Source organism: Electrona antarctica (genome assembly GCF_951216825.1).
Source record: "Electrona antarctica genome assembly, chromosome: 2".
NCBI lineage: Eukaryota > Metazoa > Chordata > Actinopteri > Myctophiformes > Myctophidae > Electrona > Electrona antarctica.
The window spans coordinates 33,129,946-33,150,176 of NC_136807.1; the positions used below are offsets into that span (position 1 = coordinate 33,129,946).

The 20,231-nt window shown below is 42.8% G+C and overlaps 1 protein-coding gene across 2 annotated transcripts; it reads right to left on the minus strand.

Annotated features, from left to right (window-relative positions):
- Window positions 1-73: 73 nt before the first annotated feature.
- On the minus strand, window positions 74-19,068 carry LOC306912544 (semaphorin-3F-like). Of its 2 annotated transcripts, none has more exons than XM_079488843.1 (18): window positions 18,689-19,068; window positions 16,960-17,100; window positions 10,995-11,155; window positions 9,880-9,942; window positions 9,645-9,764; window positions 8,114-8,207; window positions 7,863-7,982; window positions 7,540-7,685; window positions 6,302-6,416; window positions 5,486-5,555; window positions 5,242-5,386; window positions 4,842-5,064; window positions 4,373-4,461; window positions 4,020-4,061; window positions 3,758-3,915; window positions 2,286-2,353; window positions 1,713-1,837; window positions 74-1,586 (listed from the first exon to the last, which is right to left on the minus strand). In XM_079488843.1, exons 2-18 carry the CDS (start codon window positions 17,069-17,071, stop codon window positions 1,161-1,163), a joined length of 2,277 nt encoding a protein of 758 aa, XP_079344969.1. In that variant the 5' UTR covers window positions 17,072-17,100; window positions 18,689-19,068; the 3' UTR covers window positions 74-1,160. The 2 variants fall into 2 exon arrangements, with proteins under 2 accessions (XP_079344969.1, XP_079344968.1); XM_079488842.1 differs by having other exon boundaries at window positions 1,713-1,840.
- Window positions 19,069-20,231: the final 1,163 nt, after the last annotated feature.

Here is a 20,231-nt window from a genome sequence, read left to right on the forward strand (position 1 = left end):
AACCACATGGGGTTGATATAGATTAGGGTAAAAATCGAAATTTAAACACAAGTAAGTCTGATCAACACCAATGAATGTTGCAACAATACACAGGTTATTGTTGGGGCTTTTATTTTGAAATCAGTACGATTGGAAGCAGCTGTTGCTTGACACAAAACCATCAATTCTTTGCTCTCTTCAACTGCAAAATAGTCACTGGTGGCTTTATTATATTAATAAAACAGTGACTGAGTAAATATGTAAAATAAATAACATATAAGACTGGATACAGGCCAATTTGAGAATGTTTAAGTCTTTATGGATTTGGTTGAACATTTCCAGTGTAGGATTGACTGCACACAACGCACTGTTTCACTCACATTAAAATTAATGGTGGTTCTGAATTATTTACCCTTACGTGTCCCTCCAGCAAAAAGAGCATTTGTTAACATTTGGAAGCATATTATGTAGAAAACGCCATACCTGTGCCAGTTTCATTCCCATTTTTGAAAAGGCTTGTATATAAAAATGTCCACTATTTTTGAGTGTGCAAAGAGCCCTCATTCCCTCTAAAACCACCACCATCAAAGTGCATAACTGGAAGAATACTGTATGTCATAGCGGCATGTCATATCTTCAATACATACACAGGTCACTGGGTCGTGGGACAGTAACAACACATGACAACATCCAATGGAATTAGTTTGCTAAAATACACTACTACACCTGACCATACAGACATTAGAATCATTGAAAACCAAACAGCGGACAATTTACGAACAACTGAGCATGCAAAATATTTTCCAATTACATCCTTATTTAATTATCATATAATACAATAATGACTCAATGGATCATGACCATATATTATATTCAAAATCAATATATTACACCTCTATTTTGAGATACATGTGAATGACATGAGAGCATCACCCGTCCCAAGCCCGATTTATGCGTCGTCGTGCGACGGTGTTGCGTGTCGTAAACAGCCGAACTATAAGCTCACAACGTGTTGTGTCTGCGATGCTTTGTGAACTTGTAGATCGGCTGTTTTCAGCACGTGACACTGTCGTATGGCGCTGCATAAATTAAGCATTAGTCAGAGGGATGAGTGGGGGGGGGGGGGGGGGTGTCTAATATGGAAGTCCACCCTGGAGTGTCCAGTACCAGCACTGTTGTCTCTATCCGAGACCCTCTTCCTGACTCTCTGTGTGTCTGCGGCTGGTGCGTTTACGCTGCTGTCGTTGTTTGGGGCTGAGCTGTTCCCAGTAGGACTGGCAGTACTGGTTAATCAGTCTAATCTCCGGGGGGAAGGGAGTCGGGACGGGGGACGCAAGCGTTTGAGGTTGATGGGGGACGCTGTGGTGGTGGTGCTTGTGGCTGCTGTGTCCAGGCGGGGGATCACCGTTGCCAGTCTCCTGTTCCTCGTCCGGTGACGTGAGCGCCACCACGATGTCTCGGTCGAGGATGCGCAACGCCACGCGCGCCATGGTGTGTTTGAAGTTGTTCTCCGTGGCCAGGCAGTGGTAGAGCCCCGCGTCCGATCGGTTGAGACTCTTCAGAAGGACGCCGTGGTGGGTCTTCACCACTCCGCCCTCGCGGTTGAGCTTCACAGCAAAGAAAAGACAAAGCACGTCATATTGAGGGGATTTCAGGTTCAAGGTGGGTCTTCTGTACATAGGAATATATAGGTATATGTTATAATTTTGAATAGAACCACTCTTATTGCTCACCACTTTCCTCCTGCCATCTCTCTGGAAAAGCCACTTGACTGTGGCCTGAGGGGAGCGAGGCTGACACTCTAGGAATGCACTGCTGCCCTCAACGCCAAACTGCACTGTTTCTGTCAAACGTTTTTCTACTGAACATGTTGGGGGGAAAAAAAGTACAGCAATAAATGAGAGACAGGATCAACTGATATAGCTATCTATTATTTTTAAAGTATTTTTTATTCAGATACTATAGGACCGGGAACATACAGGTAGGGGAGAGAGAAAAGGGAAGCCATGCATTAAAGTACGGATTCAAGCCGGCATCATCTAGAAAACACTATTGTCTTTCGTATTTGTGTGGTACGTGTGCTCTTACTTGGTGAGCCAGCCCTTAACTGATATTTGTGGTGAGAATCCCCATCCCCGGCCACACAAGAGCCCTTATTAACCACTTAAACCCTATACTTCATTGCCCGGTGTCCCCTAGGGGTCTGAACTTGGTCCCCACATCGGCTATTTTGACTGAACGTTTATGTATTATGATATAGGGACCATAGGGTTCATGTGGTTAAAATTCCAGAAAAACAGGCAAACCTTTGGCGTTGTACCCTCTGCACTGCCTCAGTGGATCGCCGTGCTTCACATCCTGTCTCCTGCTCCTCCTGAGACAACAGAACAACATTTACAGGTTCATTTCAGGCAGTTAGTTCATGTATTTAATATACAGTACAGTACTGGACAGCATAGAGAGACACAGGAAACTGATTGAAGGCAGAGAGGGGGGAAGACACGCCAGCTGGTATTGAAGAGGACATTGTGATGATGTAAAAAACAATGCACCGCATTTTATTCAAATAGATTATTTTGTATTATTAGCCAGTAAGACGCCTGGGTCGAGAAGTGAGGTCGCGTGCACGCATCCGCCTCGTTGCCGGCAGGCTGCTGGGTGAGCGGTGGTGCTTTAGCATGGGGGGTCAGATCAACATATCTGCCTGGGTGACAGCAGACTGCTGGATGAGGGGGGGTAAGATCTTAATTTCCGGGCCTGTTAAGAACTTGCTTGACTGCACTAATAACTTTGGGGCAGCCCCGTCTAGAGTTTAAATGGACAGGTATCAGTCAAAAGGGAGACATCGTAGAGGAAGGATGGATGGGGAAGGATCAACATATGGATTGTCAGAACAGGTCAGCTACATATATGGAGATCTAAGGGTTTGGCTAATATTCGCTACATAGTATATTTCTATCTATCTTTGGAAAAAAAAGAGAAAATGTTAATGGAATTAGAGGCGAAGGAGCTGGGTGTTCGCTGCCCGTGCTAGTATAGGAACAACTGCTTCGCGTATGCTACTATGTGCAGTATATGGTGGAAATGTTCCACCCCCAATCGCTGTGATAGGCTGAGGCACACGGAGGGAGCTGTGATAGGCTGAGGCACACGGAGGGAGCGGGTGATGCGCGGAGGAAGGGAGCCATCCATCATGGTTTGCCAACTCGGACAGTACGCCCGATGATGCACGAGGCTGCTCGGTGCAGGCACTCCATCACCTAGCAGCTCACTGGGGTGCGCCTCATGAGTCTCAATTTAAGGCCTCGCTGTCGGTGCACCTTCCTCCTTGTTCTCGACTCTCAAGTGATTTATACAGTTTATTAACTAGAGATGCACGATATAATCGGTAGCGTATCAAAATCGGCCATAAAAATGCCATATCGGTATCGGATCGGTCTCAAAATAATCCAGATTATTTTCATAGATATTGATGACACAATAATAATGTGACTGTCAACTGCTTTGTACTCGCAGAGCAGCCAGTCTGCCTGTCTCTGTCTCTTTAAGAGCGTCATATGTTAGTGGGGAAGGGGGCTTACCATCTAAAATCACCAGCAAAACAAAAATTAATGAAAATATTCAGCAATGAGTTCAATATAAATATATTATAATTTATAATATCAGAAATCGGAATAAGTATCTGCCGATATGACCCTGCAAATAATCAGAGATCGGATATCGGTCATAATTTCAATATCGTGCATCTCTATTGTAAATGCATGATATGACCTCTGACCTCTTCGTTGAAGGGGTGAATGCGGTGCAGCTTTCGCCGTCCCAGGCACAATAAGGGTCTCGTGCCAGGCAGCAGTCGGAGCAGGCTCGGCCGTACGCCCCACAGCGGTGCAAGGACACCTGGGTAAGCCCCGCATCTGATGACACATACAGCTGTTGCTGTTGGAGGGGTAAAGAAAACAAAATTATTCTCCATTTAGTATGCTTGTGAAATTTTGCATCAGATATCCATCACTGTCACTGTTTCCCTGGACTTCTCTTACCCTTTTGGAAGATATCTTCATTGTTTTCACAGCAGCCCTGGTCTGTGAATAAAACGTATAAAAAGACATCACTACAGCTCAACATTTGAGACCAGTACTATCTTCGGGACAGCGTAATCTATAATTCGTCGTACAAAGAATAGCAAAAATAGCCGATCTACAAGCTTGCAGATTGTCTATTTTCGCTATTTTATAAAATGTTAGCCTACTGCCTTAATGTGGTTAAATTTACTTAACTTTATTGTGATTGTACCTGCAGAATGCAATGCTGTAAATTAAACTAACAGTAGGATAAAACACACTATATCAATTATTCAAATTAAACTAATCACAGTTACATACTTAAGACATACCCTGAAAACCTCGACTTCTTCCAAAGTGAGTTCCTCCATGCTGGTTGGGTCTTTGGGCAAAACGATTACTTTTTGGACCGTGCCACGATCTGTAGTGGAAGATAGGTATGAAAAAAAGCTTGATCAACTTACCAAGCATTCTGAATTTGTTTTGTGTCTTGACAACCTAGTTACTGGATCAAATCGTATGGTAGTTTGTGTCTTGACCACCTAGTTATTGTATCAAATCGTATGGTAGTTTGTGTCTTGACCACCTAGTTACTGGATCAAATCGTATGGTAGTTTGTCTTGACAACCTGGTTTCTGGATCAAATCGTATGGTAGTTTGTGTCTTGACCACCTAGTTACTGGATCAAATCGTATGGTAGTTTGTGTCTTGACCACCTAGTTACTGGATCAAATCGTATGGTAGTTTGTCTTGACAACCTGGTTTCTGGATCAAATCGTATGGTAGTTGCCTATCTCTCACCTGTCCCCAGGAAGAGCACCTCATACCGCCCGTCCACTGCATCCACCTGGTCCACTACCAGGGCAGTGAAGCGGTAGTCTACGCCGGTCCTCACCACTAGAGGGTGCCGTTGGATGGGATACACTGGGTGGTGCATCAAGGGGTGAGCTCTGATGAAGTTCACAGCCTCGTCTGAGAATTGTTTGGAGGAGTGGATTCCAGGGGTGAACGTCCCTCCCGGACACTGGGGACAGGGAGAAGAGAGAGAGAGGTGGTGTCTCTCTTTATAATGTTGTAACGATATGAACAAATGTTGTACCCTGTATGAGTGGCAGTGTGTCTTAGTTTACAAATATAAACAAATGTACATTCAGGATCAATGCAACCCGTGTGTTTGATTCTTGATTCATGAGAGACGTACTGTTCCGGGCCGAGGATAGGGGATCCTGCCTGTATATTCCGTCCATTGGTAATTGTGTCCATGTTTGTGGGCGAAGGGTCCATTGAAGACATTGCGGATATCAGCCATGGAGTACACACACACCGCTGAACCCTTGAACACGGAGCTGGAGCACAGGGAGAGAGGCAATCAGGAACATGAACAGATAAATGGCTGTGTAGTACCATATATATCTGAATTCTCCACATATGGTTCATCTGCTTACCCAGCTAAAGTGAAGAGAGCATAAACCACGGGGTTCCTTTCATCTTGCGTCGGCTGGATAAACACATCCCCTGGAAAGATATTTAAATAGATCGATCAATAACACAAAGGGCTCCAGACAGTTACAAAACACTTGGTCTGTTTACTTGCGTCACATGCATGACGGTATCGAGCAGCAAAAAGAGCCGATCTACAAGCTCACAACAAGACACACCTGGCCTGGGGGTGCAAAGTCTACCCACACGTTCACACCAAATTTGCCAGATGCAACGTATTGTGAGGTTGTAGAGGTCTGATACGTTAAGTATTTTCTCAAACCTTTGAAAACTTAGTTTGCGTTAGGGATGCATTATGTATTGTTCACCATATCGGTATCTGCCTATATTTACTTGAAAAGCCAATATCTTTATCAGGCCGATATGAAAATGATATTTTTAGCTTGTATGAACTTTCGGTAGTGAAAGCAGACACTATCTTTTCTGTACACGCAGAGAAGTCAAGGGGCGACAACGCAAGTGTAATTATGTGGGCGCGGTCCCGTGAAATTGTCGCACGTGTGCTCGTTTTCGTTTCGTTCCCGTGACTGACTAGACTGGATTGTGTTGAGCTTTTTATTACGCTTGCGTTGTCACGCCCCTCATGAGCAGACCTGGAGCAGACCTGTCGTTGATCCAGGCGACAACGTCTGCATTAATCGATGCCCTGAAAGTACCTTATATCTGCACTTTACCTTACACTTACTGTATAACAGGTGTAAGGTAAACCCAACTGTTAACGTGTATTACAATATTGGTGAGTGATTTTATAGCAGCATTACTCAGTTCATCAAACGCCGTCTCCACGCCATCCTCTCCTATCACGGAGCAGATCAGACGAGCCTTCAGGAACGTGGTCCAGCGGTTCACCAGTGACTTCTGACCGCCCTCGTCGTTCTGCTCAGAGGTTGGAAAAGAATGTTGTGTTCAATATGGAACCATGTAGACCAGTGATTCATATAAAAGCATGCAGATCAGTAGTGATTCATATAAAAGCATGCAGATCAGTAGTGATTCATATAAAAGCATGCAGATCATTGATTCCCAACTTGTGGGCTAGGACCCACATGTCCACTTGCAAGACACAAGGGTGTTGCAGTGGACCCCCAAAAAATGACATAGTATTTATTTTCTTAAAGAATAATAGAAGTCTGCACACTGTAACTTTTCAAGAAGCTACCAGGTTTCTACAGATACAAAGCCTTGCCTGGGAGCTACCAGGTTTCTACAGATACAAAGCCTTGCCTGGGAGCTACCAGGTTTCTACAGATACAAAGCCTTGCCTGGGAGCTACCAGGTTTCTACAGATACAAAGCCTTGCCTGGGAGCTACCAGGTTTCTACAGATACAAAGCCTTGCCTGGGGCTGGGAGCTACTAGCCTGGTTAATAAACCAGACCGAATCAGCCGTTGGCAAAAAAAGTTTTGCCTGCCAGCGGATTAGGGTCTGGCGAGGCTCAGTAGCACGCCTCTTTCCTACAACCGAGAACAGGTCGGGCCAATCGGGACACGGTATGCAATATGGGCGGGCTTTGGTACAGTGACGTTCAATGCTTGAGACCTTTGACTGACAGTAGCTCTGACCAATTGCGTCGAAGAGAAAATGTTTGAACCCGCCCCCCGGGAAATTAAATCCAAGTGGAGCCAGCCCAGACTAATATACCGCGACAGTGTTGTGTGATATTAGTCTGGCTTATTAGCCAGGCTAGGGAGCTACCAGGTTTCTACAGATACAAAGCCTTGCCTGGGAGCTTCTTGAAAAGTTACAGTGTGTCTTTATCTTATTCCACTGTTGGTCCTGCACCTGCCGTTCAGCTGGATGTGCCAGTTTTATTTTTCTATTTGTTTCTTTAAAACCTTGAAAAATGTGTTTTCATAGTGATACTGTATCAATCAACATTATTTTAAGTACGTGGGTGCCATTGATCCAAGCCGGAACACAATTGATGAATTGATCGTTAAATCATGATTAATCAAGATATAGACAGTGATTCATTACATTTTCAGTGTGTGAGACTCACCAGACACACCCTCCCCACCCGCGCCACCACACTAGGACTCGACCCGCCACCCGAATCCAGAGTCTTCTCACGGAAGAAGAAGTAGAGCTTGTCATCGTTCCTCTCAGCGCTGTCAGGGATCTGTTGGATCGTAATAAACACGGGCTCTAGGAGAGAGAGAGAAAGAAAGAAAGAAAGAAAGAAAGAAAGAAAGAAAGAAAGAAAGAAAGAGAGAGAGAGAGAGAGAGCGTTGTCAAATACAGTGAAAGGAATCATAAACCAACCAACCACTTTGATCATTTATTAACAACATTTTCTAAATCGATGCACACATACTGACTCACCATTCATCCAGCGGGAGTCATACTGCTCCGTTCTGATCACTGCTTTGCCCCCCATGGTCCTAAAGAGAGCTGCGTCCGTACTCATGAAGTCAATGTGGACACCAGCGTATAGGTTCCCATCTGCACAGATGTGATAAGACCACAACAGAGACAGGACAGATTGTGGTTCAAGGGAATTCAAAGGTCTGGTGTGGGTTTTTTTTTTAGCCTCCTGAGCCAATGTACTGAACCGTAAAAGAAATCGGCCTTACTGATCAGAACAGCAATGTTCTCCTGGTTGGGGTCGTAGGAACATTTTCCCTTCCCTGAGTCGACATAGCCAGGAACCAGCCTGAAGAGGTAGTCCTGCCAAGACACATGATAAAAATGAGCGGAACGCGTAAAAATAGACTGCTAAAATGTCACAATGGAATATGGAAATGTACTATTAATTGTTAATATGACGAATCAGTGGCCCGGTTTGTACTCCTGAAATATTTATGTATACCCAGCTCTACTGCAGTGAAACGTTGCTGTAAAGCAGTGGTGGGCAACTGTCTCTTTTTGATCTATGACGGGGTGATTAGACTGGATTATTGAGGTGATCAGAACCATCTTATTTCATCTTGAATTCATCTTACCTTTATTATTCATATTACATGATTCTGTTAGGTTGTATTATTATTAAAAGATAGGTAAGTGATTTTTCTTTATGTTAAAATGAGATATTGATATAGATAGAAATTATATAGAAATTGATATAGAATGTTCGTTCAGTAACAGGAGTCTCCCTGTCTCTCCAGTTATTTAGTAATCAGAATATTGCATTTTCAGGCCGGGATACTAAGATAGAACCTGATGTGATGGCAGTTGGCACTAAGAAATGAGCAGACAAATTTGGAACTGGAACACTACAATTATAATTGAATAATTGAATCTGACAAATGGGTACTCTTTCCTGATTGGCTGATGGTTGGCAACCCTCCTGAAAATGTATTTTCTGCTTATTAAAGAGGCGGAGAGACAGTGAACAAACAGTAATGATTAGTCTACTACTGTATATACTGAATATAATATAGTGCTTTAAGCTTTTAACAAGTCTATAATAAGTAAGGGATAATATCTGGCAGTGGCTAGGTGGTCATTATCGGGAGATAATTCACCGACAGGGAGTTTAACCACCGAGGCGAAGCCGAGGTGGTTACACTCCCTGAAGGGAGTGTATTACATGGCTTATTACATGGCTAACTAACATAAATTAATACATTGACCCAAAACACAACAAAAAAAGTATTCCATAAGTTCGCACTGGCTGCGTCTGCAGCTGCAGGACTGTCGGAAAACAAGGAAGTGAGTTGATCAAATACAATCCATTTTCGGGTCCTGCTTCGTCTATTTCTCGCTCAAATGTTTTCAAAAACATTTTTAAGAGCAATGTTTAGCTGTAAATGACATTGTGTGTCACTAGTGTGTGTGTGTTTACATGGCTGTCATGTTGGAAACAGCAGTAAATCAAGCGGGGTGCAGCCGCGCAGCTGGTGCTCAGAGGGTTTGATTAGGCAGCGGTCATTATCGACACATAATTCACCGCTGAATTAAGCGATTGACCAATCAGAATCAAGCATTCAACCAAGCCATGTAATAAGATATGTAAAACCATGGTGATTTCACTGTCTGGCACTGAGTTATCACGTCAGCCCTGGAAAGCGGTTAAGTGACCATAATGTCCCTGAAAGGGTTTCCTATCCCTGCTGTAAAGTGTACTGTTGTTTTGAGGGTTTCAAGCTATTCGTTGGGGCTCACCTCAGACTTCCATCCTCTGTTGATGAAGGTGCAGATAGGTTGGTACGCTCCGGTTCCACAGGTGTAAAGGTGAGTCCGATTCCATGGCTGGATCAACCGCACAAAGTTGGCACACTCTCCCTGGGAACCAAAGGGAGTAAAGCCTTACTTATACTATGCTATTTTCAGCTATCAGTAAAGGACAGTCGCTTCCTGCTATATGAGAAAGAATCAGGATATAGAATCTTGAGCCCACCTGTCTTCCCTTCCCAGTCATCTGACATTCTCCCTTCCTTTTTGCAGATGCAGGCCAGTGGATCTATGGGGGACAAACGTACAGCAGCTGTCAAACACCAGGGATTATTACTGTACATAACTGAATAGCAATAATAATTATACAAAGAACAATGCCAATACCATATACCAGGAACCGATACCAGATACTGGATTCCAGATAAGGAGGTATAATTACACCACATTCATAACAATATACTCATAGGGAAATCCCACCCTTCTCTTTCACACATAAACCTGAAACGACTGAAAGCCTGAAGACATCCACATGCAAGACCAATTAGACAGAGAGTTGGTGGGAGTGATGGGCTCATCTCTCAGAACAGTTCAGTTGGCAGTATGGAGTATGAAAGGTGTCTTGTCAATAGGAACCTTTTTTCTTATGGACCACCAGAAGTTTGTTCGGACGTCGGAAGCATGTTAAGTGTCTTGGTTAGGGACACTTCGACGTAAGCTGGGTGCGCCGGATGGCGAACCAGTCACCTTCGTTCTGATTACCAGGTGGCCTCTCTACCCACTAAGCTACAGTGGCCCCATTTACAAGATTACAGGATTACAATACTGTATAAATAAGCCTTTGTTTCATTTCTTAATTTAGCAAAAACCCAATGTAAAATTCCATTGGAGATCTGCTGTTGGAAGTTGGAACCCATGGCAGAAATTACTTCCAGACAACCAGGGTACCTACCTGCAGGCAGCTACCAGATATTAGACCACTGCTTCTCAATTCGGGGTATGGGACCGCAAAGAGATAAAATAGACCTTTACAGATCGGTAACTCAGGGTGTACAAATGCATACAAATTTATGTAAGCCTTTGTTTCATATCGAGCTTCATATCTTTAGCAAAAACACAAGATCTGCACCTGCACACTAACAAATGAACAATTTACACGGTAGATTGGGGTCCCAGAAATTAAATAATATAAACAAATGTATCAAATGGGGGTCCATGAAATTAAAAAGGCTGAGTCACTGTATTAGACCCTAAAAGAACCCTACAAGCTAAAAACATGTGTTCTTTTTGAAAAGCAACACCATCGTACTACAGAGTATAAATGAGGCTTAAAATACGTACTATGAGGGGCTCCTTGTTGACATTCTGCATGTCCAGAGCCACAAGGTACTCTCTGCTGCCCAGGTAGAGACGACCTTGATCCTGGTCCATCAGAAGGATGCGATAGTCACTGGTGTTGAAGGAGAAGCTGAATGGTCTGGCTGCCCGAGTCTCCATCAACTCTGTGGACCAGAGTACACATTCAGAAACTTACAAATACACAAAATATTTCCACAACACACAAACATAGAAATGCACATTTTTGTGCTGTACAGTGTTCACTATCAACATTACTGCAGTCACTTCATTATAAATGCTGTAGTACACTATAGTACTACAGTTTATTTTACCTTTTAGTCTTGATTTATTTGGTATTTTATTTGTATCTTTTACTTTATAAGGCTGAAGAAAATGAAAAAGTCAAATGATGCCCTTTTGAGCATTTAACAAATACAAGGTTGAAACTTTAACTTTTAAATGAAGTAGGTCTATGTCACCCTATGTACAAATTCAGCAAATGTACCTACAGGCAGAGCAATATCATGCTCTGATATACCAGGGACAACCACTGTCCCTGGTATATTAATTAATATTCTATTATAGAAGTTAATTTCCATTCATTTGATTACACCCTTCACGGGTGTAAACATAAGTCCTTGTATATGCTAAATTAACGTACAGTACATGACCAATAAAATATTGATCTCTATTGGTCTCACTGTATCTGTCCGTATGAGAACATCAACAGTTGAAGAATGCATCACAAAGAATTACAAACACCAGTCAGCAGGGGGAGCAAACGTGTCCCTTTCTTACGTGTGCATACTGCATACTATTTCTCTGGCATCTCACACATGAAATGCCTCATTTTTTTCTAATGACCTCACAACCCTCCTGGCTGGACCCACGCCATTCTCACTTGTTTTCAGTCAAATGTGTGTCAAAGACTAAATATAACCCATCTCAGAGCAGTTTAAGAAACGGCGTTGCTTTTAAGATCTCAATATTTCATGCCCTCCAAGTGTGATGGAGTTTAAGGCCACTAAATGCCCTGCAGAGCTCAGTGGGAAAAAAGCACGTTTCTAAAGAAACCGGCGGCCCGTTTGCACTCTGGGATAATTCCTCGCATCGCGGGCACGGCTGTGTTCAGCAGAGCATGAAGTTGTTAAGACATGTTGAAAATGGGGAAACGTCTCTCTGCTCTTTTGTTTCACAACGTGTTCTCCCTGAACGCTCTGATTAAACCATTTTCATTTGCTGCAAGGTAAATGGACTTTGCTCTGCAGCATTCTACTTCAAAATGTTAATTGTTTCAACCAGTTAAATCCCCCCCCCCAAGGCAAAATCCCAAGTCTTAATTTAACTCTTAAGACTCAGGATTTACTCTGTGTACACAGTGTCAGTCATGTATAACCACCCAACTATGCTTTGATGCAATACTTTAATTTATATTGACATCAGATAGTAATCTGTGTTGTACAATTACAATTTAGCCATTTAGCACACACCCTTATCCAGAGTGACAAGTGTGAAATCAGAGTAAGCCGAGTAAGCCTGAACGCATAGTCAACAAACGACAGGGTAAATAGTCACACAGAGTACAAAGAGAACTATAGTGCTTCAAAGAATCTAGGATACCAGGTAAACATCAAACCTAGCATCTGTCTAAACACCATGCTATCTAAATAACATTCTTGGGGTTTGTGGTCACGCTCAACAAATTAAATCAGTAACAAAAACATGTTGTGCGACATATTAGTAGTAGTAAAGTGTCAGTGTTACGGTTCCATTTGGTTCCATTTCTAGGAGCTAAATTGACACTGAGGATTTCCCTTGTGTACAATGTGTACAGAGAGAGTCTTAACATATGGCTAAGGCATGTGAACGATAACAGGCCCGCAGTCACATAACAGATCACAGATCAGAGACCTTCAGGCTTTGCAGGCAGGCAGCGGGAAGAATATCTTTATTTACATCAAAGTGCCTCTGCCATCTTTCCTTCTGAGGTCAACGTTAACAGGATGCAGTAGACGTGCCACTAAAATAAGCCATGCAATCGGATCTCCGGCTGACAGGACAGGGGTTGGGGTCTTAGGGAGGTGGGGCCAAGTCCGGTTCTGTTCCTGAGAGGTAAACACAGGATAACAAACCTTCTAGCCAAACTCCACGAGGGACGAGGGTTATAGTGGATTCAGAGGATAGGCTAAAACTAGCAACGCCACACCCCTACACTGTGCACGATCGATGTCCCCATCTTCTGTAAATAGCAGACAATGTACTGGCATCATCTACATCTAGTAAACATTCACAAAACACTTATCCCCTGACAACATTCTAACAACACTGTTATGACACTTTGTTCCACGTAACAGGATCACATAGGCCATTACAAGTTTCCGTAACACAAGATGATAGCAAGTTATCACTAGAATGCTGCTGGAACAATTACCTTGTCCACACTCTGAGCCTCCCTAAGACAGCTGTTTTTAAAGTGGGGTCCGGGGACACCTAAGGCATGTTGAGGCGGTTCCAGGGGGTCCTCAGTAAAATGAGGAACAGGTTAATTTAACTATTGTTTTTGCCCACTAAGAGAATCTATAACAATGACTAATCAGATCATAGCTTTCACTCTCTCTCCAGTATGTAGGAAAAATAAATTCTGCACACCAGGCAGGTGTTATAATAAATAAATTGGGTTTCCAATTTATTGTAAAGTTGAGTGACATTTTGAGCACGGAGGCTCTTCCTCAAACTTTGTTATAAAGTCTGAGGTGCTCGAAACGTCACATAACTTTAGAATACATCTTTGGAAACGGGAGCTACCTGGTGTGCAGATTTTATTTTTCCTGCATGGTGAAACTTTTGTTGATTCAGCACCCTGCCAAGTAGGTCTGGGACTGGGATGTGCATGTCGTTTGCATTTTTATATATATACATATATATATATATATACACATTTTTTTTTCATTCTCTCCACTGTCATCTAGTCCCCACATACAGTACCTAGAATTCTGTAATAAATCTATTCTAATAACAGAAATGTGTACTCTTAGTTGTGTCCCTGACACAAAATCTTTTCAAATTGACGTCCACATCCTAAGATTTGGAGGTCCTTGTAATGAAAATGTTTGAGAACCACTGCTCTAACTACTTAAACCCTATGTATTTAGTTGACCGCGGCCCTGCAGAGCTCCATACTAGATCCTAGTACTTCACTGCACTAAATCGAAAATAGCAGAACTGCTATTTTCGCCAAATGTTCGCACCCAGCATAGGGATGTTTGTAGGAAAAAATAAATTCTGCACACCAGGGTTCAAGTGACTAGGATGCAGAGATACTGAATGTGTCTTTAATTATATAGCGCATTTGCTGTCTAGCAAGCCTGAGTCACAGTTAAATCAGAGTCCGTCAGTCCTTCTGAAGTGTGGGATCACACAACTTCCCAGAGACAGCAGGAACAATGTGAGATCTCTATCCCCTGCAGGCCTCTGGTACCCAGATTGTCACCAAGGCGGGCATGTTCATTCAGCGAAGTCACATGCCCACCCCGACCCCCCTCCCAAAACCTCCTCCACAGGCGCCTATGAGAACAAAGAGTGTCCCTGTCACAAACAATGAACAATAAATCCTTCCAATGGCAGAAAACAGAGTTGGGGAGTAAATCTCACTTTTCCAACAATTCTCTGGAATTTGGGGGAAGGGTTATTTAATGACTTCTATGAATGGACTGATTTTGGCGGCCTACATGTCATAACAATAACTTAGCACTTCTCAGTTGTCACATATTGGCTCGGCTACTGCATATATTACCTCAAGAATGACAAAAACTCTTCTACATTAGTGTGCACACTATAAGCTGTTTACTGAATGAGATTAGTGTCAAGGCCAAGGGTCAAATAAAAAGGCAGTGCAAACTGGGTTACAGCTGCAAAATTAATTGTGTTGAATTCACCTTTGATTTCAGTTGTGTAGAATCTATTGTAGGCAGGCACGTGCAATGCATTTATCACAGCTTTCAGAACCCATTGAGGCCTAAGTTGGTCTGTGTTATTCACCTCAAATTGGGCCATAATTCTTTACTTTTTCTTCCAGCAAAAGGGTAGTACTTCTACCCTTTTGGTAGAAGTTGTTACCTTGCCATTATATAACTCCAAATATTGGTGAGATATATTCAGTAGTTGCTTCACTGATCATCCAAGATATTCTCCTAATTGACTAATTGAGACCACGTTGACACTGCAAGGTGCAACGTGGTCTCAACACCAAACTTTTAGCACAACAATGAAAGCAAATGAGGCAGATCCTGACAATATTGTATGTGACATTACAAAATATTTGTATATATAAAACAGACAGTCCACTTCCTGTTGATTCTTTTACTATTTGAATATTCTGATCAAGATCTGCAGATCTTCTTCCTGATTGAAATAGGCCAGGTCAAATCAACAAAGTTGGCTTTTCTTCGTAAACGCATTGTGTACTTATTTTCACTAACCGTCGTATGATGACTGAGGTATGTGCTTACGTAGTTTAGTTAATATATTTGTGGGGGCTTTTTGTGTTTTTATTTTTAGATGGGATAATAGAAAGACAGGAAACTGAGGGTAGAGGCAGGGAAGGACATGGAATCGATTAAGTGGTTGACGCACTGTCCAGTCATCCACCAGCGTGCCACCACAGGCCAGACTAGCTGCTCATGTAAATCAAACAGGTTTTTTTGAATATTCAGTAGTTATTGGTGTTTAACAAGACGCCAATCGTGTGAACACAAATCTGTAAAGCAAAGAACATGAAAGCTACGAGCAATTATCTAAATGTGAATCATACTTGTTATAATTCTTATTTACAATGATTTCAGTGTGTGTGTGTGTGTGTGTGTGTGTGTGTGTGTGTGTGTGTGTGTGTGTGTGTGTGTGTGTGTGTGTGTGTGTGTGTGTGTGTGTGTGTGTGTGTGTGTGTGTGTGTGTGTGTGTGTGTGTGAGATAATCATCACTGAGTTGCCAAAATAACAGTAATCTTCCAGGCTGGTTCTGATCAAAGATGTCATCCAGGTATTTGAAACCTGGTGCTCTACCATTACACTTTAATGACGACAGGGAGGAGACATTGTAGGGAAAAACCCAAACCCTTCAAGAAAAGCCAGAAAAACCACAAACTATCTGATATCTGCCCTAGCTTGTATTTACACCCCAGTAGCTGTTTCACTATTGTGATCAGGTTAAACATCAGGAGCAAAGAAACAAGACAGCTGTGTTTGTGTGTGTGTGTGTGTGTGTGTGTGTGTGTGTGTGTGTGTGTGTGTGCGTGCGTGCGTGCGTGCGTGCGTGCGTGCGTGCGTGCGTGCGTGCGTGCGTGCGTGTGTGTGGGGGGGGTTGTTTGCTGGGTGTGAGGAAAAATACTTGTACAACATGTACAAGTATCGAAGGGCACAGTGCAAGCCAACCACACGCAATATCCACCTTTTGTTTTCTGTGGTGCGCTGTTTGACAGGAGCCAGGAAATAAGCTCTTTATGTATAAAAGGGAAACATAACTGGTGAGTGTGAGTGTGTGTGTGTGTGTGTGTGTGTGTGTGTGTGTGTGTGTGTGTGTGTGCGTGCAAGCGTACGTGTGTGTGTACATGCTACAGATTTGTGTACACGTGTGTGTATGTGTGTGTGTGTGTGCGCGCAAATGTATGTGTGTGTACATGTTACATATTTTTGTACACGTGCGTGTGTGCATGCGTGCGTGCGTGCGTGCGTGCGTGCGTGCGTGCGTGCGTGCGTGCGTGCGTGCGTGCGTGCGTGCGTGTGTGCGTGCGTGCGTGCATTGTTCGTGCACAGTGCACACACGTGTCATTGTAACTGTGGATAACTGGATATGTGCACACATTTTCCCTTGTGAGTGGGAAACAATAGAACCCAACCCAGCCTAACGCGTCCGCTGCAGTGCGCGTCCATCCCAGTCTGACACGTGGGGTTTTAGGTGATGCGTATCTACTCACCTTTGAAGGACAGATGAACTCGTGGAGCGGACAGTTGGAGACCGGAGATACTGTAAACACATAAGGCCAGCAGGAGAGGCAGGGTTCCACAGGCTGCCATGGTAACCACCATGCAGGTAACCGACCCACAGAGATCTAAATCTGGATTAAACAACAGGAGAAAAATGTAAATGGAAAATGAGTATTATTGCACAGTGCCTTATGACAGTTATGAGAAAGGATAGAACCAGGATGAAAGAAGAGCAGGAGACAGCCCCTGTGTGTGTGTGTGTGTGTGTGTGTGTGTGTGTGTGTGTGTGTGTGTGTGTGTGTGTGTGTGTGTGTGTGTGTGTGTGTGTGTGTGTGTGTGTGTGTGTGTGTGTGTGTGTGTGTGTGTGTGTCTCTCTCTCTCTCTGATCTCTCTGATCAGACGATTGGCACGCAGCCTGTTAGCAGCAGATTTATCGTTTGGCATGAAAGAATGTGATGTCCAAATCGACACACCTGCTCTGTATAACATTAGTGGTCCTACTCTTTATTTAGAGGACTGTGGATAGAAGGCTTAACTGTAAAGACTGCACACAACCCAACTCCTGTTCTGAGTAATTATATTATTCATTACTATAGATAATGGTCTACTTACTGTCTACTTATTTTACAATACAGAGAGCTCTCTCTCTCTCTCTCTCTCTCTCTAATCTCATCAAAGCTCAGTTCAGTTCAGAAATCTACTACAGGTGCTCCAGTTTCTAAAATGTATTTTTGTTATACTGTTTTATTGTTATAAGTATATCTTAGTTGACAGGAGACGGGAGTCAGGGCGTTCATTTTTCGCTTTACACCAAATAATGTTTTTGCCGAATGTTCACCATAGAACAGGGACACTAGCGTTCAAGTGTTTCAGGGTGTTGAAGGTTACAGCCCAATAACTTAGACATTAACTCATGCATTCATTATGCATCTGCACTTTGCTTGAGCCTATTCCATATAGGCTATAAATTATGAATACTAAAAGGCAAAGCTGAGTCCATAACGTCCATTAAATTGTGGCCCCCCGCAGGTGTGTGACTGTGGGGACCCACTGGCTCTCTCTCAATAATTCGGTGTAGCCAGACCATCAGGGAGTAACAAAATGATGGTGAACAAACCATCCACCATTATCGTGGCAGTGATACCAATAGAAAACTGCAGTAATTCACAGAAATCTATACAAATCATCAAAGTCAATGTGTATAAAAGCAATGGATACCACGTTTGATTCAATATCATCCTGGCCAACAGAAATAAATCTAATCAGACTGAATCTGATTCCTGAACTTATAACATTTTATTTTGAATTTGTGGATGGCAAATTTGGTAGGCTACCAAAGTAGGCTACCAATACCAATGTTGGCCATCTCACAAAAGCAACTTAATTTCTGTCTCTGTCTGACAGACTGAGAGAAAAAAAGAAATCATTATTTAACTGGATAAAAAAATAAAAATAAAGAACTCTGAAGAAAAAAGACAACTGCACAAGCACAACAAATCATCATAACAGAAAATCTTCGAACGGTCGACCTTCACATGGTGAAGTCATGTGTTTACCTGTTCACTCAACACATCCCAAGACAGGAACCATCAGATAACAGCTTGTCTAGGGTAGGGTTAACGGTTATCTCTCATTCTCTCTTCACCATCTACACTTAATTGTCATACACAACACAAGTGCATGTCATGAGTTAAGACATAAAAAGATGTAGGGAATTACCTTGTTTGTTTGTTCTATACCCGCCACCACCCGAAGGCTTCGGAGATCCAAGACTGACGAGATGGTATCGCTACATTCCGTGCGTAAACGCGCGTTGGCACAACACCGGACTGAAGAATCGCTCCCAGATCTCGACGAGCAAAATTAACTCCAGGCGGCACGAAACTGTCTTCAATAAATTCCCTTGATAAATAAATAAAATGCCAGCCAGGTCAGTCGCAAGACAAAACAACTAATCCCCGAACACTGTGTCTAAAACTTTAAGTTGTCCGATATTGATTCCAATAACACTGACAAGACGGTGGTGGTCCTTTTATCCTTTTCTGAGGCTCTTGCTGTCCGACTGCCTGGAGTGACCATCAAGTGTGCAGGTGTTTAGATTCTCCGTTCTGTTAGAATCCCCTCCCTGCTCCCTGCTCCCTCCCCTTCCTTTCCTTTCCTACTGCTGTTGGCCATCACGGCAGCAATGGACCAAACCCCTTGCTAAAGGGTTATGCATGTTTAACCCTCGTGCTGCTCTCTCAGTCGATCCCAGGAATATTTAGGTTTAAAATGTTTAGTTTAGATTAGTGATGAATCAACTTTTTTCATTTCAAAGGACCCCAGTTGATATGCATTTAATAATACATTAGGTACAGACCCCCCATTTGATTCACTTCGCCCATTTTCAACCTTTATCCATAATATCCACATTCCACATAATTAGTAAATGCTCAGACTAGGCTTAATTTCTGTCTACTTTACTCTGTCTCAGAGGTGGTAATACCTTTTATTGATGTAAGAACAATGGCTTCAATTTCAGCATGTTCTTTCCAGGAAGAGAATGCATGGCTGACAGTTTCCATTAGCTTTGAAACCCCATCAATAATTGGTAGGTCGGTTTCTTTGAAATGTTCAAAGCCCACCAATGAGACACAGAGCCAACTCACAAATGGTGCCATAATATGAAGAAGATATGGTTGAAAATGCTTGTTGAGAGTTAAATGTATTCTGAAAATGTCCCCATGTGTACACTCTCTGAGTTCCTAACTATCAGGGATCAAGGACCCTTGGGGGTCCCCAGACCCCACGTTGAGAACCCCTGGTGTAGAGGTAAAACTGATTTAGATAAATAAATATAACACTACTACGTTGAACGTAGTAATATATGCGTTGTCAGAGTACTAGTGCTGTACTCACTACCATACAACCAAGTCCCGACTGACCAAATATTATGTAGGTACATATGGCAAGCCGTTTTAACATTTAATAGCTAGACTGGATGTGTATTCCAGATATCTGTAATTTAGTTCTTCCTAGTCAAAACTAACGTTTCAGATATCCACAATGACATTCCTCCTATCCAAAACTGTAATTTAAGATATCCACAATGACATTCTTCCTATCCAGAATTGCCATTTCAGATATCCATAACGCCATTCTTCCTAGGAGAAATGACATCACTTTTATGGCAAGCCATTTGAACTTTTAATAGAACCACCCTCCTGTCTGTAATATATGTTTTAGATATCCAAACCCACATTTCTCCTAGTCAAAACTGCAT